This window comes from Protomyctophum bolini (genome assembly GCF_963924005.1).
Source record: "Protomyctophum bolini genome assembly, chromosome: 5".
NCBI classification, from domain to species: Eukaryota; Metazoa; Chordata; class Actinopteri; order Myctophiformes; family Myctophidae; genus Protomyctophum; species Protomyctophum bolini.
Genome location: NC_137866.1, coordinates 38,550,996 through 38,570,268, shown reverse-complemented (window position 1 = coordinate 38,570,268; position 19,273 = coordinate 38,550,996). Strand labels below are relative to the sequence as shown.

The following is a 19,273-nucleotide window of genomic DNA, read 5'->3' as shown; positions in this document are numbered from 1 at the left end:
GAAACCAATGTCAGGATAGAGAACTCAGATTAGTATTAGTAAGTGAAATAAAGTGACGACGCCAAAACATAAGTAGACAAAATGGGAATTGGAACACAATAAAAATTAAGCTGATGAATGGGTACTCTCTCCTGATCGGCTGAAAATTTGCAACCCACCTGAACATTTATTTTCTAATTATTGAAGAGCTGTAGAGATGGGGATCGAGACTCGATATAGCCAGAAAACCACTATCAGAACCACTACTCTAGCTAACCCTTCTCTCCATTTCTGCTCTGGCTGTAAAAGGAGTTAAAGAGGAAGCCCACAGTCCCCAAAAGGAGCTCCCATCCAAGGCTTTGTCATCTGCTCTCTCACAGAACGTCACTGCCACCTGTTGGTCCTAACTGGGCCATTCACTTGCACTCAATGCATGTGTGAAAACGATTAACAAATCCTGGTGACTGGTGATCAATAAAACTTTAAAGAACCATTCATTACACAAACATTATGCATTAGTTCAGTATGTGGTTATGCTACATTATTTTACGTTTTTATCTCCATTATAAACTTGGCACACTTGAAAAAGAAGTCTCTTGTTTGTCAATTTGTTTTTCTCTAATATAAATAAAAGATTAACTGATCAATTAATTAATCAATTATGCTGGAGATAGCTTAGAAAAGACTAACTTTGAAGGGTTCCAAGCGATGGACCAGATAGGAGAGGAGGAACCTCCTGGTCGCTCTATTTTAACCTTCTCCTCCCCGTTCTTGTTCCGGATGCTCACCACTCCGTTCATCATGCCCAGGGCCAGGTACTGGCCATCGTTTGTCCATCTGAAGATGAAGAAAACAATGTGTCAGGGAAATGTGTCAGGGTAAAGTACAGGGTCTGTGAAGTAGCAGATAGTCATAACCAAAAGCAGGCTTGTTTATTGTACATACCCACAGCATGTTATCTTGCTGCTCACTTTATGTTTGGAAACCGATTTCTGCTCTGGAGACCACAGACCTGAAACAAGTATAGTAAGTTCATAGCTGGTGCACCAAGGAAGAACTATAAAAAGTTAAAAAAAAAAAAAACTATCTGAAGAACACCAGCCGCCACAGTCTCTGACCGCTGTCGTGACGAAGTCTCGCGAGGAGTGGAGTGGATGTGAATTCACCCCACGTTGATCCGTTTAGCAGACTATGGCGGATCGTAATGACAACTAATAACTAATCCACTAATCTACAAGCTCACAAAGTGCCGCATCACAACACGTTGTGAGCTTGTAGATCAAATATAGTGAAATATACTCACCAAAGTCCCCAGAGGAGCAGGAGGCTAGTTGGTGGGTGACAGGGTTGTACGCAACACACTGGATGGCGTCATTGTGTCTACAGATACAGACATAGAAGAGAAACAAAACAAAGAATAATTGAAGAAAGACCATGGAGCACGGAGTAACACTACAGCCATGTCTGAAGGTAGAACCTTACGTGTATTTCAAAATGCCCTCCAGTTTGGATGTCCAGATGATGATGCTTTTGTCTGCGGACCCCGACGCAAATCGTTTCCCTGCAGAACAATCATTTTGACAGCAAATTGTGATTTTAGTTTAGTCTCTTGAATAGTTTTCATTTAGTTTTAGTCACATTTTAGTCACCTGGAATGTTTTAGTGTTAGTCGACTAGATATCATAATATTTTAGTCGACTAAATCTACAGTTGATTTAGTCGATTAAAATGTATTTCGGTGGGCCTTGTTAGTCGTAATGACCGACTTTTCACTTGTTGAAAATAGACGATTTAGAAGCTCACAATATGTCGCTCTGCAATGCGTTGTGAGCTTGTAGATCTGCTATTTTCAGCATGCAACCAAGTGTAAAATGACTTATACAGGATCTCTTGTCCACTAGTCTATATATATAGATATATATTTAGTCTTAGTTTTAGTCATCAATCATAGCTTAGTTTTCATTTAGATTTCGTCAGTGAAGAAAGGTAGTCATCGAAAACATTTTGTCATAGTATTAGTCGACAAAATCAACACTGGGAACAATGCAGCATTGTGTGAGACGACAGCTGTCCCTGCACTCTGAAATGTACAATGGAACAACTAGCAAAATACCGTCTTTGGCGTAGGCAACACAGTACACCGTGTCCTTGTGTCCTTTCAGGGGCTGAATAAGAGTCCCCTCTCCTGTATCGTACACCTGCGAAGAGGAGTGAGATGATGATTGAGGCATTCATTAACCCCTCCGTGAGGACAACATATTACATTTTAAAAGCAGTGGTGTAGAAATTACTCGCAATCTTTACTTAAGTAAAAGTGTCAATACTGCAGTGTAGAAATGCTCTGTTACAAGTAAAAGTCCAGAATTCTAAATTTACTTGAGTAAAAGTACAAAAGTACTTAAAGAAATTTTGACACTTACCACAAGTAGAAAGTACCTATTATGCAGAATGTCCCATTTCACAAGTTTTCAAATGTATAAAATGCATAAAAACAATATTTTGAAAATAGCAGATCTACAAGCTCACAATGTGTTAGTGTTGTAGTGCCCGAGTCCTTGACTCGTCTCGAGCCTGGTCTCGAGCCCACATTTTAATTGACTTGGTGTCGTCTTGGTCTCGCCCTTACGGTAAATTTGACTTGGACTTGACTGTCTCGGACCAAGGGACTCGGGACTCTTCCCCCAACGAGTCACTACAACGCAATGAAATAAATGTATAATACCCATCAATAAATGTATTATACTCATATTATGAGGAGCCTAATCACATTAACATTATAAGAGAGCTGTCTGGCACTTATGTTATGTAAAGGAGTGCAGCTGACGTGCCTGCCTGCATTCTCAGTATTTTCTGTACCGTTGGTCTCAGTCTTGACTCAGACTCGACCCCCTCCCACACTCGTTCTTGACTCGGACTCGCCCCCCCCTCGTACTTGGTCTTGAGTTGGACTCGCTTTAGGCGATGCAACACATTGTAGTGTTGTAGTCGACAACACTACAACATCTACAATGTGTTGCATCGCGACGAATTGTGAGCTTGTAGATTGGCTATTTTTAAATGGCTGAAATGTACATATATATATAGGGCTGAAGTGGGTAATGTATGTGTTGTAATAATAATCAAAATCTGCAAAGTAACTTGAAACTAAAGTTTTTAAATAATTTCAGTGGAATAAAAGTATAATATTCGCCTCTGAGATGTACTGGAGTAAAAGTACTGAAGTTAGTTACCGTACTCTAAGTTTACACCACTGTTTAAAAGGCAGTCTTACCAGAACACGATTTCCAGCAGCAAGAATGAGTTGGCTGCCATCTGGCTTGAAGGCAAGGTCGTAAATACTGGGATGTTGGAAGACAATGGAATTATATTATATCTTGATAGACAATGATAATCACACAAACAAATATCATTCTGAGCTTCCATTTTCTGTAGGCAAGGCAAGCAAAAAACAATAATACATTATATCAAGCATATTTACATTTACATATTTACAATTTGGTTGGTGCCTTGAAAAATATAGCGTGCCGTACACGGTTTCTAGGACGTCCCTAGAATGTATGAGGCAATTACTAGGATGTTGTTGGGCATTGCATGCTGTTAGACTGGTGCTAGGGTGTTGAAGGTGGATTATAGAGTCTATTAGCGTGTTGGGCAGTTGTGAGGGTGTTAGGTTGTAGTTGGTGCTTAAATGTGGTTGATAAGAGTGTAACAAGTGGTTGCTAGGGTGTTGCTAACAGGTGGTTGTTAGGGTTTTGCTTTGGTAATATGTGGTTTCTACTTATGGGTTGTACTAAATGGCTGCTGCGGTGTAACAGGTGGTTGCTAGGGTATTGATAAGTGGCTGGGGTGTAACAGGTGGTTGCTAGGGTATTGGGGTGTGGCTGGGGTGTGGCTGGGGTGTAGGCAGTCGCTATGTGTGTGCGTATAAGCAGGGGTTCAGTAGAATGTGCCTCTGTAAAAGCCTGAACACATTGAGTAGCTAAGTAAAGGGTTGCCTGGTGGCTCAGTCAGTTAGTGCATACATACTCCTTCACAAGGAGCAGTTTCTGCAATTAATTGCATGTCTCAGTCTCTACACCTCTTAGTTTTGACTTTAGAGTGTGGTGCAGCCGCATACATACAAACAAACAAACATATTGTGTGTACAGCCAGGTACAGTGTAAAAAAAATGAGGGTGTAGAGATTTAGTGTTGAAAATGTGTGAGAATTATTCAAAGCACTATTACTCTGATAGAATGCAGATGGTCTGCATTCTACCCAGCTGGCAAACGACCATTTCAAAAGCGTCTCTCATTTTTATTTATTTTTAACGGCTTAAGGTGGAGCATATTAAGGTCCAAAAAGGAAATGTATTTATTATAAAAGTGTGCAAGCTTTCAGATATACCATTAAATATTTGTATGGGATTTTCTATATTTTCTATAGTACATGGCTGAAGTTAAATAGCTGTGTCCAGTTAATATTTTGCAAAGCGAACACGTAAAAAACTTAATATCATACCCTGTTATAAAGTGTCAGAAACTTTACTACATTTGGGTTCTGCTTGTGGGGCTACGATGCAATGTGACATAGCTCTGTTTACAAAGTGCTGTACCCCCTCCAACTGTATATAATCTCCCCATTTTCAACAGTTTTTATTATAATGTGACACTTGCTTTGGCAATGTAAACGTTTGTTTTCTCATGCCAATAAAGCTCATTTGAATTGAATTGAATGTAACACAGTATTAACGCAATAACGCATCATGTAAGGGTAGATGAGCAATTCATTCCCCATGCTAGCAAATTAGCAATAGTTTACATAGCAACGGCCGTTGCTAACCACACATCGCAGCATCCCCATGCATGTCTGTTGACCTCAAATAAAGATGTTCTTTCTTACCATTGTTCAACTTTATCACGATCGTGCACTTTGTCTATCCACGTGGGAACGGTTCTCATGCTGATAATGTTTACGTTATAATCCTTGGGTGTTTTCAACAGGTTTGTTGTTGCTTTAGTTAGCTCACAGTTGTCATTCTGTTCTGGGCTTCAATGTGTCGCCACTGCGCAGACTCCGCTCTGCTACTTCCTGTGTGGGGCGTGGTTAGCATAGATATATATATATTAGAGTACGCCCTACGCGCCATAACGTCATGACGTAATTTCTTTGTTTACATTCGGTGGATGTTGTTGCGTGCGTGAGCACCAGACGATCAGAACTATGTTTTTACATCCAACTTTGCTCTACCTTGCTTGCTTTATAAAGAAAGACTGGATAATTCAGGTAAAAACAGATGATGCATGTTTGAGACACTTTGGATTTGTGATCCTCGTGCTATTATATCAATCTAATCGCAGAGCGATAATGCCGTGTTTTCCTTTCCATTCATGGACGTTCTATTCCTAAAGAGATGACTGCTGATGACTGCTGGAACTCATTTTGCCAATGGCACAGATCAGATCATCAAAGCACTTCATCACTGTTAATTACACAGATGAGATCTTATTGAGATCCATTTTGAGATCATCTCAAAATATGGATCTCAATGATGCTCAGTCAGGGGCTAAAGAAGACAGAGAGACAGACAGTCACTATAAGGATGATGAAGGTCAGTCTTCTAAAATGCCCCCAGGCTGGACAAGAGTGTTGAGGCAGCGTAAAACTGGTAAGTCAGCAGGCAAAGAAGACGTCTACATTACAAGGTGACTCTCTGAGGTTTGCAGTTAATTAATGTTTAGCTCACAAGGCTTATTTCAACATTTTACTATGTCATTAATACAGTGGTTCCCAAACTTTTTCACGTCAAGGACCCCCACATTGACACTAATTAGCTCTATAGGAGCCCCTTTTGAAAAGATATGCAAGGGACCCTCATAAGAGAATATTTTTACGGCTCTAGCAGAGATTCTCAATCCGTTTAATTTCAAGGACCCCCTAGTTTGACATGCATTAGGCTACGGACCCCATTTAATGGAATTTCATCTCTGGGACCCCCAATTTATATCGTAAAATACATGTTAATTTAACTCTGAGGGTGTACAAACGGGTCCATTTGGTTCCATTTGTACACTCAGAGTTACAGACACATAAGGGTCCATTTGGCTATCATTTAGCTGGGAACCCCCTGGAACTCCCTCAAGGACCACTGCATTAATATACCTTAGAGTTGTTGTGTGGAAATAATAAAAAGTCCCCCCATTCTGTGTTGCCTAGAACTGGAGGTCTGAAAAAAATCAGTAACATTATGAAGTACATCTCAGTGACATCACAAAGATGTACTTCGATCATACGGTTACTGATTTTTTTCAGACCTCCAGTTCTAGGCAACACAGAATAGAGCACCGAAGTCTGACGTCAATATCGGTAGAGGTCGCAAGTCCACGGGTTCATGTACTTTTTATTTGCATTTAAATCCCCATAGGAGGATTCGCCTCATAAAAGAACTGTGTTTGAAAAATAAACATGTTATCCTGGCTGTTTCACTCATATGGATATGAAGAACCAACTGACTGAGAGAAAATGCTAATGTTACTGCTGCTGAATTAGGTACATTTTCGCTAGAAACAGACAGTATCAAATATGAGTGACTGACGGTCGTAAACGACACAGAGCCACCTCCCCGACAATTTAGCCGAGACACTTTGTTTATTTTTGGACCACAGTGCTTATATGAGAAGTTATTCTCCATAGAGAAATTACTTCTGTGAACCAGGGGTTGAGCGGGGGACTTTTTATTATTTCCACACAACAACTCGGTATATTAATGACATAGTAAAATGTTGAAAATTTGTGTTATTCCCCTTTAAATGGCAAATTGATTTTGGTCAGTACAACAAAATTGCTAATACAGATCACTCTTTTGTTAAAGTCCCCAGGGGCAGATTTTCCGGTCCAGAGCATCTCTGCAAGCATTCCTTTTAAAAGACAGAGTGGAGGACCTACAGATAGATCTCTTTGATTTCACTAAATCCAAGCGTTGCAGTGTCACAGATCCACCACTCCTATGCATCAATAAAAAAACAAGTCTGAGAAAGAAAGAAGGGCTACATAGACGGAGGACAACGAAAGAAGATACTGAAATACTGGACCACCAACCTCCAAGTAAAACCAAAAGTGTCCCTTCTGCATCCCACAAGCAGAAGAACATTACAGGAGGACAAAGCATCATGGCTAAGCACAATACGGACAGTTCTCCTTTGCTCGAATGTGACATCAAAGAGGGAAATATAAGCAGAAAGAAAGATCGAAGCAAAAATGGTGAAATCACAACAGAGGAGGACACGCAGTTGTTTCACGGTTCTAGTGAGGAAATTGACGGGACCGCGAACTGCAGCGCACAGACCTCTCTTCAGTTGTCTTCTTCAACAGCAGTGGAGGATGTTAACCTGGAGAAAAGCAGTCAGTGGAGGGGCCTGCTGAGAGAGAAGCTACTCAGACTGGGCACTCCCGCTGGCCCACAGAACACGCGTACCAGTCAACAGGATGCACAGGCTGTCTTGCTGCCTTCGGCCCCACTACTAACTGTTGAGCCTGCCACCGACAGTGAGGCTGAGCAGAGCGCAGATGATGACATAAAAAGTCAGGAAGATGGTGACATGAAGCCTCCTGCAGACCTGGAGGCTGATGCTGACAGTGAGAGGAATTCAGAAGAGGTCGTATCGCCTGACACCAGCAGTGGGCACTGTTCACCCATGAGAGATTCCCAGACTTGTGAGTATAGTCCACTATGCAGTCTGACAGCTCTGTCTAGACTTCAGTCATACAATATGCGTCCTTTGTGTGTATACTTTATGATTTTGAAACAGATCTACATGCTAAATATGTAATTGTTTCTCCCCAGACTTCAAACTATTGGGAGACAACCGGAAAACCAGTCCTTATTTCCGTGGGAAGTCACTGAGAGATGGTAATAGTTCACTGAGTTACATGGTTGCCGGTACATGTACAGTACATGGTTCTTTGAAACATGAGACATTGATAATATCCATTGTTTGCTATGTCGTAAGTATGCCTATTAATCACCTGTGGCCTTTGTAGGATGATGGGAAGTTCTGTGTGTGATTTATAAAGACATGTCTTCCACCTGTATACAGGCCCGAGTCCCCCCAGGAGAAAAGCATTCAAGAAGTGGACTCCTCCCAGGTCCCCATTCAACCTTGTACAGGAAACCTTGTTCCATGACAGTTGGAAGCTTCTGGTGGCTACCATATTTTTAAACAAAACCACTGGTGATGAGACAACACACATGCAATCAAACTTGTACACACACACACACACACACACACACACACACACACACACACACACACACACACACACACACACACACACACACACACACACGCAATACTCATTCTTTCAACAAGTATTCTTTCTCATACAATTCTCATCTAGGTAAGGTGGCAATTCCCATGTTGTGGCGTTTCTTTGAGCGTTACCCATCTGCAGAAGTAACCCGCCAGGCGGACTGGAAGCCCATATCTGAACTTCTACAGCCACTGGGTTTAAAAGAGCTCAGAGCAAAGACACTCATCCGCTTTTCAGGTGAATTCCTATCTTATGCCTTTACTCTTGAGTTGAAATGTAATTTATATGGATGTATGTCATTTTGACATGACAACATCTCACAGTCACTGTCCTTCTGTACAGAGGAATATCTCGCTAAACATCTAACAGTCACTGTCCTTCTGTACAGAGGAATATCTCACTAAACATCTCACAGTCACTGTCCTTCTGTACAGAGGAATATCTCACTAAACATCTAACAGTCACTGTCCTTCTGTACAGAGGAATATCTCACTAAACAGTGGCGCTACCCCATAGAGCTGCATGGCATTGGAAAGTACGGCAATGATTCCTACAGGATCTTCTACGTGGAAGAATGGAGAGAGGTGAGTGCAAATGGAATACACTGTATAACTGCTCCCAAACCATCTTTATCCGTGGCAGAAATATGACACCGTTCCAACTGATCTCACTTAGGGCTTTTTATTTCTCCAAAGTGATAACCGTGAAAAACTGTAAAGAAAATCACATAATACACTTTTAAATACAATGAAATATGAACATCCTTGTCAGCTAAACAAACAATAAAATGTACACAAACAATAAACACAAACAATGACACTTTTACAGACAAACAAAACAATTGGGAACGTACCGTATGCGCCTTCTGCACCGATTATTCAGGAGTTCAGTTAAGTTCTTTCATATTATATTATTTTCTCTTATCTTAGTTATGTCATGTCAGACTCTGACATGAGAGAGCTCCTCTCTGCAGCTCTGTTCGTTCTGATCTGACATGCCCAAGACCCACAGGTGCTTTAAATGAGGTGATTAGAACGAGGTGATTAGAGCAGGTGGGCCCAATTCAACCTGCCCATGAACCAGACAGACCACAATAACAGAGCACAGTGGATGGCACTATATCACCATGCATTTATATGTACCCAAATAACATACCTATAAAGTTCACATATACATTTTCAGAAATGTGAGCAATAAAATAGAATATAAACTAGAAATAGAAAATAGAAATAGAAAATACAAAATATCCATTGCTGGGACAGTTACACACTGCTTTGGAAACCAATCATGATACCGTCCGAGTGTGAACGACCACCCTGCAGTCTTTGTATTGGTCCTCCGAATTGTATCGACCGTCAGCCCATCCATTGAATTTAGATGTCACCAAACGTATGAAGGCAGAGATCTCGGATCGTCTGGTTATGTGAGACTAGTGGATTACTAACTATACCATGTAATATTCATTTATAATAAACACTTCGCCTTTTTGTGTATCTATATTAAAGGTGATTCCAAAAGATCACAAGTTAAACAAATATCATGCCTGGCTGTGGGAGAACCATGAGCAGCTTGGAATCTGAAACGTGATAACGGATGACAAACCTTCAAGAGACAAGTGTGCATGAGTTATATCACTGCAGAAGAAATCAAATCCAACAATTATGTCATTTTGAACTCATCTGAATACCTAGAGGTAGTGTTTGCCTCTCTTTGTAATTTTCTGCAATGTTGATTAAATGTTTTTATACTTTTGTATAAGGTTTGAGTTATTATTATAGTTATAAATCTCGTTATTATGATCAAAATGTTATTCATGTATTGATGTATCTATGTACATATATTCATTTCAAGAATCAAGAGGGGTTAATTTGTCACTTATGCAGCATATAACTAGATAATAATAATAATAATAATAATAGAGAGAATACTAGTGGATATAGTAATGAAACAAAAAAAGGAACAAATGACGACAAACATAATAAAAAGAACACGTAAGACACACAAAACCCTCTTTAAACCTTAACAGCAGGAGGGAGGATGAATAGAATGCAGGAATATACACAACGTGAAATAAAGTAGTAAGCCGTGCTAACCTGCCACTGCTGGCTGAATCTGGAGCTGTGAGGACCTCTTCCCAACCTTGGCCAGTTCTTGTTGTAAATAGTATATTTGTTTGCTGGGACACCACTTCTTGTTTTGCTCTGGACACTTAAAGGTGAATAAATCAATTGATCGCATCGAAGGACTCTGCTTTGATATTTTCGATATTTTGAGTATTCCTGCTATTGGAAAATGTTTGAGTAGTACTATTTTTGATACTTGAGTAACAGTATTTTTGATTATTTTGAGTAATCTGTATTTTTTAGAACTAATTAAAGTACCTACCTCCACTCAGGACAGTGTGACAACCTGATTTATGCTTGCATAAACCAGGCTAGGAATCTAATCTGTACTCTGATGCAGACTGCTCTCATGTTACATTGATAAGCTAATGTTCGGGTTTTCACTCATCGTGTGTGTGTGTGGCTAATGGAGCAGAGATGTAAGGACAGCACATTAGTGCGTTCCCTGGAGGCTGTGAAAGAGACAGAACGACTACGACTCAACCCCATTAACCAAGAAACTGTCACCTGACCCTCGGAAATGAATCCAACAGACATTCCAAAACCAGAGCATTATTCTCAATACTACTTTTATTGAAAGTGCAAACAAAGCTCAACATAAATAAATAACATGAGTGAATGATAATTAAATACAGTGTTGACTAAGCATTTTCATGGTTGACACAGTCTGAAATGTACTGACAAAACAACAAAAGATGGACGGATATTAAATATTTCTATTTGTAGAATTTCTTAAACTTTGCATGTAGCAAAACAGCATATATCAATACTTCTCTAAAATATTGCAGTAGAAATAAGTTAAAAATAAAACAAATGGTTTTGATGATTGACATTTTATCCACAGCATAGATTCATAGTTTCTTAAACCATTAAAAAATAGTAGTGATGAAGCACTGAAGCAGCAGTTAAATTCAGTCTTCCAAAGTTCCATGCCTATCAGACGAAGAAATGAACAAATAAAAGGCAGTACATCACCTTCATTGCAAATCCTATTCTCATGCATTCAGACCAAAGGAACCATCTCTCAAAAGTAGATGGGTAGAAAATCATAACAGACATAAAATGACCAGTGGTACAGTGGATAAATACCAGTGTTTCCAATAGATTGACCAGTGGTATAGTGGATAAATACCAGTGTTTCCAATAGATTTGTCAGGAGTAAGTGGTGGGAATGATTCAATTCCTTTCATATCTTGGGCTTCATATCCATAGCAGCAAGCCGAAGGATTTAATGACCTGGCTCTGTCCTACTTATCCTATAGAATAAATTAAACATGGATGTGACAAATTCTCAGGTGTGTGAGAGAAAGAAGACATCATTTCTTGAGCAACATTTTGGTTGTGTGAAACGCACAAATGCATAACTTGGTTAACAATCAGCTGAGGTCTTATTAATTTAACCATTTAAACCCTATATACTGTACTTCGTTGACCAAAGTCCCCCGGGGGTCTATCCTGGGCCCCTCCTTTTTCCACACAGAAAATGTGCTGATCTATAAGCTCACAACGTGTCACATTACGACAAGTTATGAGCTTGTAGATCTGTTATTTTTGCTGAATGTTCACCCCTGAATATCAACGCTAGGGTTTAAGTGGTTAAGCCCGTTTTAGCGGTTTCAGATGTTATCATATGATTTAATATGATTTAATCTCCGTCATCAGGCAGCCCTTATCAAGACCATGCAATGGAGCCAGTATGGACATTTCCTACATGTTGATGTTGTCAGCCATTGTCCGACGTTGCATTTGGCACGTTGTCCGACTACTAACCCTAACCTCAGTCTTAACCAGCCACGTAAGTAAACACAAAGTGAAGCTGTTGTATAGCGCAGTTTCACAATGTTTTCACTTCAGCGGCAGTACATTCACTTCCGCTTTTCCTAGTCGCCTACTCGCGTTGTCCATACTCATCCATTGGTCTTGATAAGAACATATTGGTGATTATCGGTTGATAACATTCAAAGCGGTTGCCAAGGACGCTAAGGTAGGGAATCAAGTTCAGCTCCATTATCAGTGCAGCAGTGTCCGTTCTTCAAGAATCCTGGCTCAAATAGCTCAGTTCCCTTATATGACCTCACTCTCACATTATGATTTCTTGCCTTCAAGTTCTTAATCTTTCTACATATACAGTATTCATAAAACTATGAATATGAACTATTCAGTACTTCTCCAAACCTGCAAATAAATCCCTGGTAGGCAAGCATTGCAGAAATACGTTCCTGTCACAGGAATCTTCTCTACCCTTCTTGGCTCCCATTCCAAGTTCTTCGCTCGAAACCTTGGATCACAGAGAGGATTTAGCGTCCCTTGAGGAACCCATCCAATATGGCGTCTCCTTTCTCCGTCAGCCAGTATCCCGCCATAGCAGCCACGCCCCCGATGAAGATGGCAGTGAAGACCATGTCGCCTTTGGCGGCGAGTGTTGCAAGTGCACAGATCACCACACCAAAGAACATCTGCTGCAGTACCAGGACCTCGTCTTCTGGTATGTCATCAAAAAGGCCCTTATCTGGATCAACTGAGGGGATGAAGAAAGCAGTTTACCGGCAAGAAAGCGAATTAAAGTTTACCGGCAAAGTCTAGAAAGTTGTCAGCAGTTTGACAGGGGAGGAATGTACTGCAATCAAGAAGTAGGTTAGGATAAACTTTAGATATAGTTGCTTTGTCATGTACAACACATTTTGTATCATTTATGTTTACACTATTAATAAATAAATAAATAGTGTAAATAAGAACGGTTTACTACTTAATCCAACTTTTGAGTGTGGTACAAAATTGAAAACCACTTTTACAGAACTGGGTTAGTTAAATGTATTCATATTTGTCGACTTTCATTTTTCATTATCAATTTAAATAAGCCATTTCTATATTCAGTACATATGTATACGGAGTAATGCGCACCCCTTAAAACTAAATACTGTGATACTTTTGGGAAGGCAAGAATTACAGAGTAGCCTACAGTTTTATCAACTGTGGCTCAGAGCTGTGTGTGTGTGTGTGTGTGTGTGTGTGTGTGTGTGTGTGTGTGTGTGTGTGTGTGTGTCTGACTAACATACCATTTGGCTTGTTCTCCACACATATGCTATCTCTTCGGATGAAGCCCTCAGCACAGTCACAGTGAAATGAACCCTCCTCATTGATGCAGGCCTCATTCAGCCCTGGGCAAGCTATTGCACGTTCATTACACTCATCTATGTCTGTGAAAGCAAAACAAGGAAGAAAGATTGTATTATTAGAATTAGATAGAACATGCAATGCAATGTAGAAAGGACTAACAAGTAATAAATACAAAAGAAGTGATCCTTTACCAAGACACTTGGCTCCTTTAAGCCGGTAGCCACGGGAGCATTTCCTGCAGCGGGCTGGACCACTGCCCATGCACCCGACACATGCTTGATCACAGCCTGCATACAAGCAGAGCAGAGAGATTAGCTTTTAGCCACAAAAAACAACAATCATAGCAGCTCCCTCGTGAACCTGTGATTTTATGATAGAAGAATGCATGTACAGTACATAAAGTCAGCTTGCATGTCAACCAGTTTAAAAAACATCTACCGGTATGTGAAAATGCTAGTCAGACAGGTGCAACCCTTTAAATAAAAATGATAAATCTACGCCAATTTAACACAAATATTGTCATATTGTTTGTTCAGCTCTGCTTGCTTAATAGAGCAGCATTTTTGTGTACAATAGATAAGGCCCAAACCACACCAGTGATACGCCATGCAACTCCTAACATATCACACACAAGCGCCGAGGTGTGTGGAGCTGCAACATACAGTATATCTATTTCCACAGCAATGATTACACACACACACACACACACACACACACACACACACACACACTCACACACACACATTCATCAATTGATTAATTGAACATGGTGGACCCTCTTGTACACAAGTGTAATGCTTAATTGGGTCGTCCACTCACAGTTAACAGTCTTTGTATTGAGTTTGTGCTTGAAATGTACTGTAATTCTGAAAACTGTTAATAAATATTTCAATCAATTCAATCAATCAAACAAACACACACACACACACACACACACACACACACACACACACACACACAGGAAACTAGGGTTTTCTCATGCCAAGCAAGCTCCTTTGAATTGAATCACTTGCAACACAATGCAGCGACATGTGCCTGCATGCGCCGATGTGCAACGGAACATATCAGACTGCTGCTACAAACGTCTCGATTCATTGGTGTGGTTTGGACTTTAGAGGGCAGTGTAAATACACAGACACAAGGCTACAGGACAATGGAGCTTACCTCTGCACTCATATGATCCATCTGTGTTGTGACAGTAGGTGTTAGAGGGGCAGCGGGCCAGCTCTGTGCCGCACTCATCGATATCTAAACGAGGCATGCAGGGAAAGTTAAGCAAAAAAAATGCCAAGAGCAGAGACAACATCATTAACTGTGTTTAACATGTGACCTTCCGGGCAGGACTCACTCACCCACACACTTGTTGTCATGGAGCATCCAGCCTGATTTGCAGTCCCGACACTTGTAGTCTTGTGGACCTGTGCATTTCCTACATGAGTGGTAGCAAGCTACACATGATCAAAAAAAGAGAGAAAGGCAAGAGTCAGTTCCTTAGTCTTGGCTTGAGGCAATCCTGCTGCGAGCTGGAAGAAAAGGTCCTATAAATGACGTGCTAAAACTGTCAATTATCTTAATTCAAATAATTCCAATTGATTATTTTAGAATCAACTAAATAGATTAGTCTGATTAACCACAAAAGCCCTCTTTAATACTTTATTTTATACTGTGTTGAGCAAAAATGGACAGCTGATCTACAACCTCACAACGCATAGTTAAATTAACTGTTACACCCCAAATGTGAAGAACTGAATGAGTTGGTGAATGAATACCTGCGCAGGCTCCTGCACTGTGGTTGGAACTCTCTTCTCTGTAGTAGCCATCAGCACAGCCCTGACACAGAGGACCCGAGTATCCAGGGTCACAGACGCACTCTCCACCTCCCAAGCGGGTACCTTCCCCTTCACAGCGGCCCAAACCTCCGCAGACTCCTCGTGGGCCAGACGGACAATCTGGAACATTCAAAACGGCAACCGCATGGAATCAAAACCATAACATTACAAATGCACACCAAGTGCAGCGATATGCAATGCTATACAGACAAGTGGCGTAAATGTAGTAAATTAGCTTTACCCCGTTGCTGAGAACAGTTTGGGGATGAAGAATGACATTTATTACTTTTCTCACTTGTACAGTTGTGACAATATACTACTCAGTATAACTTCAACAAAAATAATGTATGCATGCTTGAGAATCAGTTCAAGAATAAATTGTGATATTACACCCCAATGTTTTCTTACACTCGCGTGAACTGTATCTTGCATATTAAGTACTTTTGGTTTTGAAATTTCCCTCTCAATCTGGCTTCCCCCCCTTGAACACGGCCAATTGTGGCCCTGCTACATTAAAAATGTCAAACCCCTAGAATAAACATGAACAATGTATAATTCCAAACCTGTGCAGTCTGGTCCAAAGCGTCCTGGTGGACAGCAAACTCTCAGCTCCTGTATACACAGCCACTCAACTAAGTCTGGGGCTTCCTCCTGTCTGCACGACACAACAAAACAATCATAATTATATCACCATGAATGTGAAATATACCTTAAATGTAAAGAATCGGTACTGTTAACAGTAAAACATTAAAAAAAACTATCAATGATGACATACATGATAATATAGTTTTTTCGTGATATGAGGCATTATTTTATACTTGCCTGTGGAACCACCATGTCTCCACTTGATCCTCGATCTGCTCCAGCAGTTGGTTACATTCAAAGTCTGTTTTCTCACATACAGACTCCACAATCTCCAGAAGACGAGTCTCACTAAAACACAGGACTAACAGTTAGCAATTTAAAGAAAACTATACTGAAATGATTATGCAGCATTTTCAGATCTATCTATCTATCTATCTATCTATCTATCCATCCTCGGGAATGAGGTTGCAGTTCTGATTGTAATGGAAAGTGCATTCCATAGTTTGAGCCAGAAGGGAGAAGAGTTTGGGACGTGTGGAGCGTTGTCCCGGCGTTTTTAGTGAGGGTACTTCCAGCTTCCCTGCGTTGGCTGATCTGAGTGCGCGGGAGGGTTTATACGTATAGGGTTTGATCATACTTGCAAGATATGGGGGAGCCGTACCTTTGGTTGCTTTGAATGCCAGCATCAGAGTTTTGTATTCTATTGCTCCAACTATCCACGAAAAAGTACCTAGATTCTCCTTTAAGCATACACCGTCCATAAGTGCCCTACCATGTCCTCCACACACTTTTTGTATGGCCTAATTTTGTGATGCTTAAAGCTGAGCCTTTTGATGCCCTGGAAAAGACCAGTTCACTAACCGCATTCAATTTTATCAGGCCAGTGCATCAACGTACATCGTACTATTGTAATATGTTATCTGATAATAGGGCCTCTATATCGGTGTTTCCCACAGTGGGACCCTTATATTGTGCCTATATTTTCGAGGGTGCAAGCTTTAAGGGTTTGTGTAAACACACATTGTTTTGCTACCACCACCTGGCACCTATGACTAGATTTGAGTATTTGTGTAAACAAACATTGATGACAAAACAAAAGTGAGGACAAAATTGTGATTGGTCGGAAAGAGATGATGTATTATGATAAGAGTGCCCCTCACTTCACACGGGTGTGATTTTTTTTATACAAATTTAAAAATAATAATACATAATTTCATTAATACATTTGCATTGTGAGCTTGTAGATCGTCTATTTCACTTTTGCGTCCCAGGGAGACAACAAATGTCTCTTTTGGGTCTCAACTCAAGAAAAAGTTTATTTTCCAATGCAGCAAATAGTCTTACCTGCGGGCATACTTAGCCAGCTTCTCCTCCTCCCAGGCTGTGTTTCCGCCCCCAAAGTTTTTATTGGCTGTTCTCTCCAAGCCCTGCAGAGTGTAAATATAATGACTTAAAACAATACAAGCATTAAATGTAAGTGCTGTATGTGTAGCAGTGGCTCAGCGCCTCTGCCTGATGGTCTCAATAGTCTAATATCTCCCCCGGTCCATAGGGATATCCCTTTGGTCTAGTGGTTAAGATGTTGGACTTTCACGCGGGATGCCAGAGTTCGAATCCTGGGCGTTACATTGGTGGCATGACTCGCATCGGGTTTCCCCGTGCGAGGAGGTCAAAAGGGGGGTGAGTGTAGCAGAGTGGCTCAGCGCCTCTGCCTGATGGTCTCAATAGTCTAATTAATATCTCCCCCGGTCCATAGGAATATCCCTTTGGTCTAGTGGTTAAGATGTTGGACTTTCACACGGGAGGCCCGAGTTAGAATCCCGGGAGTTACATATGTCGTACCTTAATGAAATTCTCTGTGAGTTTTCGGCAGGTCTGGCATGGTGCTGTCTGAACCCTCACCACCGAGAGCTCTGACAGGAGTACAAAGGCAGACAGGAAGGGCCACGACCACCACCACATGTCTGATTATTCAATTCCTGAAATGATGAAGATAAATGTTTCAGCTGTAAATAATTAGTTAGAACAATGCATTATAATGATTTCTTTTGAGTGAATATTATGTGAACAGCATTATTTTTTGCAGATAGTTAGTCCTATAGTCAAATCAAGTGGGTCTCAGGGATGCTCCATCTATCTATGCATCCTCAGCCAGCTCAGCATCAGTACCAAGATCAGCCAGTTTTAGCACCTAGCTAAGGTCAATAAGAAGCTACTAGCGTGTGCTGCTGCTGCTACAACCACAAACAAGCCACGTTTTAATGTATTTTAAAATTAGGCTTTGTTATTTTTCTCTTGCTAGTTCGCCTGGTCCTACCTGGAATATGCGGTTAGTGGCAGATCGACTGCTGCTTCTGGTTCCGTGGTGGCACCTCCTCGCACAAACAATCATAAACATAAGTTAACCTCCATTTTATGCCACAGTAATATCCCGTTATTCGCCACGTATTAGCCACTTCGCAGAGGGACGTTGTCTGCTAAAAGCTACAGTAAAACGAGAGGCTTCTAGTCGCTCCTCTCTCTCTCCGTCTGTCTTTGCAGCTGCTGAGGCTGCAGCAAGCCGGGCCACGCCCACATCCCCTGGGAGTCACTATAATCGACCAATCACTGACGGCCGATGTGCCAGCTGCGTGCACGACAGAAGGTGTGCCACAACAGCTGTGGGGGTCGCCATGGGGTCCTTGTGGGGGGTCCCAGCTAAATGACCCAGCTAAATGATTTATAACAGTGGTTCAACTTCTCAAACTTTTGTGTTAAAGGACTGCCCCAAATTGGATAATTAGGCCACTGAAACCACTGAAAATTTACAGACATATGGCTGTAACTTCTCAAGGACCCTGGGCCTGGGGGTCCCCGCGTCGGACCCTTAGAATATATAGGTCGGACACCATTTTGAGAACCGCTGGTTTATAGTAATCCCACAGTACACTAAAGGAATTCTGGACGAAATCATTTGGTCATTTTGTAGATTAAGGCCCCAGAGATTAAAACAAATTTAAATAAATCTTATCAAATGGCCTAATGCATATCAAATTGGGGGTCCTTGCAATTATCCACTGGCATAAAGTGAAGCCAAACTAGAAATGATTTTTTTGTTTGTGCCAAATGAAATTACTATAAAACCATACCAGGATTGTGCATAAACAATATTAGTAAACAAATAGAGGGAATAATGTCAACTTTAGGTCTTCAGGAATATGCTTCTGTGCCATTTAAACTATTTTAAACTAAAATTCTGGATGTATGTTTAGGCCTACAATCCAGTCACATGAAATGCGAGACTTATTGTGGCATGTTATTGTGAAGTGGCTCATTTGTGTTAACGTTTCTCTGCAGTGATGCATAATACAA

At 40.9% G+C, this 19,273-nt stretch overlaps 3 protein-coding genes across 3 annotated transcripts in view; 1 reads left to right on the top strand and 2 right to left on the bottom strand.

Annotated features, from left to right (window-relative positions):
• ift122 (intraflagellar transport 122 homolog (Chlamydomonas)) overlaps positions 1–4,996 on the bottom strand; it is a 53,949-nt gene extending 48,953 nt beyond the window's left edge. Inside the window, exons 1-7 of the mRNA XM_080763749.1 lie at positions 4,861–4,996; positions 3,251–3,317; positions 2,093–2,177; positions 1,462–1,540; positions 1,283–1,359; positions 925–991; positions 670–816 (exon numbers count right to left, since the gene is read on the bottom strand). Coding sequence (XP_080619875.1) covers positions 670–816; positions 925–991; positions 1,283–1,359; positions 1,462–1,540; positions 2,093–2,177; positions 3,251–3,317; positions 4,861–4,919 — 581 coding nt within the window. The 5' untranslated portion in view covers positions 4,920–4,996. The remainder of the gene's footprint in view (positions 1–669; positions 817–924; positions 992–1,282; positions 1,360–1,461; positions 1,541–2,092; positions 2,178–3,250; positions 3,318–4,860) is intronic.
• Positions 4,997–5,207: 211 nt separating this feature from the next.
• mbd4 (methyl-CpG binding domain protein 4) lies at positions 5,208–10,408 on the top strand. The gene is made up of 8 exons (XM_080763139.1): positions 5,208–5,244; positions 5,319–5,663; positions 6,830–7,671; positions 7,802–7,867; positions 8,055–8,189; positions 8,356–8,505; positions 8,749–8,852; positions 9,774–10,408. The coding sequence occupies exons 2-8, from the start codon at positions 5,407–5,409 to the stop codon at positions 9,846–9,848; spliced, it is 1,629 nt and encodes a 542-aa protein (XP_080619265.1). The 5' UTR covers positions 5,208–5,244; positions 5,319–5,406; the 3' UTR covers positions 9,849–10,408.
• Positions 10,409–10,943: 535 nt separating this feature from the next.
• On the bottom strand, positions 10,944–18,443 carry creld1b (cysteine-rich with EGF-like domains 1b). The gene is made up of 11 exons (XM_080763363.1): positions 18,240–18,443; positions 17,765–17,901; positions 17,267–17,349; positions 16,156–16,270; positions 15,901–15,988; positions 15,278–15,457; positions 14,861–14,956; positions 14,673–14,756; positions 13,700–13,795; positions 13,448–13,588; positions 10,944–12,909 (listed from the first exon to the last, which is right to left on the bottom strand). The coding sequence occupies exons 2-11, from the start codon at positions 17,882–17,884 to the stop codon at positions 12,689–12,691; spliced, it is 1,224 nt and encodes a 407-aa protein (XP_080619489.1). The 5' UTR covers positions 17,885–17,901; positions 18,240–18,443; the 3' UTR covers positions 10,944–12,688.
• Between the last annotated feature and the right edge of the window lie 830 nt (positions 18,444–19,273).

Coding starts and splice junctions, on each gene's coding strand:
- mbd4 (XM_080763139.1), top strand. CDS start 5,407: ATGGCACAGATCAGATCATCAAAGCACTTCATCACTGTTAATTACACA. Junction 8,190..8,355: donor ATTTTTAAACAAAACCACTG/GTGATGAGACAA, acceptor ATTCTCATCTAG/GTAAGGTGGCAATTCCCATG. Junction 8,853..9,773: donor ACGTGGAAGAATGGAGAGAG/GTGAGTGCAAAT, acceptor TCTATATTAAAG/GTGATTCCAAAAGATCACAA.
- creld1b (XM_080763363.1), bottom strand. CDS start 17,884: ATGTGGTGGTGGTCGTGGCCCTTCCTGTCTGCCTTTGTACTCCTGTCA. Junction 14,757..14,860: donor CCATGACAACAAGTGTGTGG/GTGAGTGAGTCC, acceptor TGCCTCGTTTAG/ATATCGATGAGTGCGGCACA. Junction 13,589..13,699: donor TAAAGGAGCCAAGTGTCTTG/GTAAAGGATCAC, acceptor TTGCTTTCACAG/ACATAGATGAGTGTAATGAA.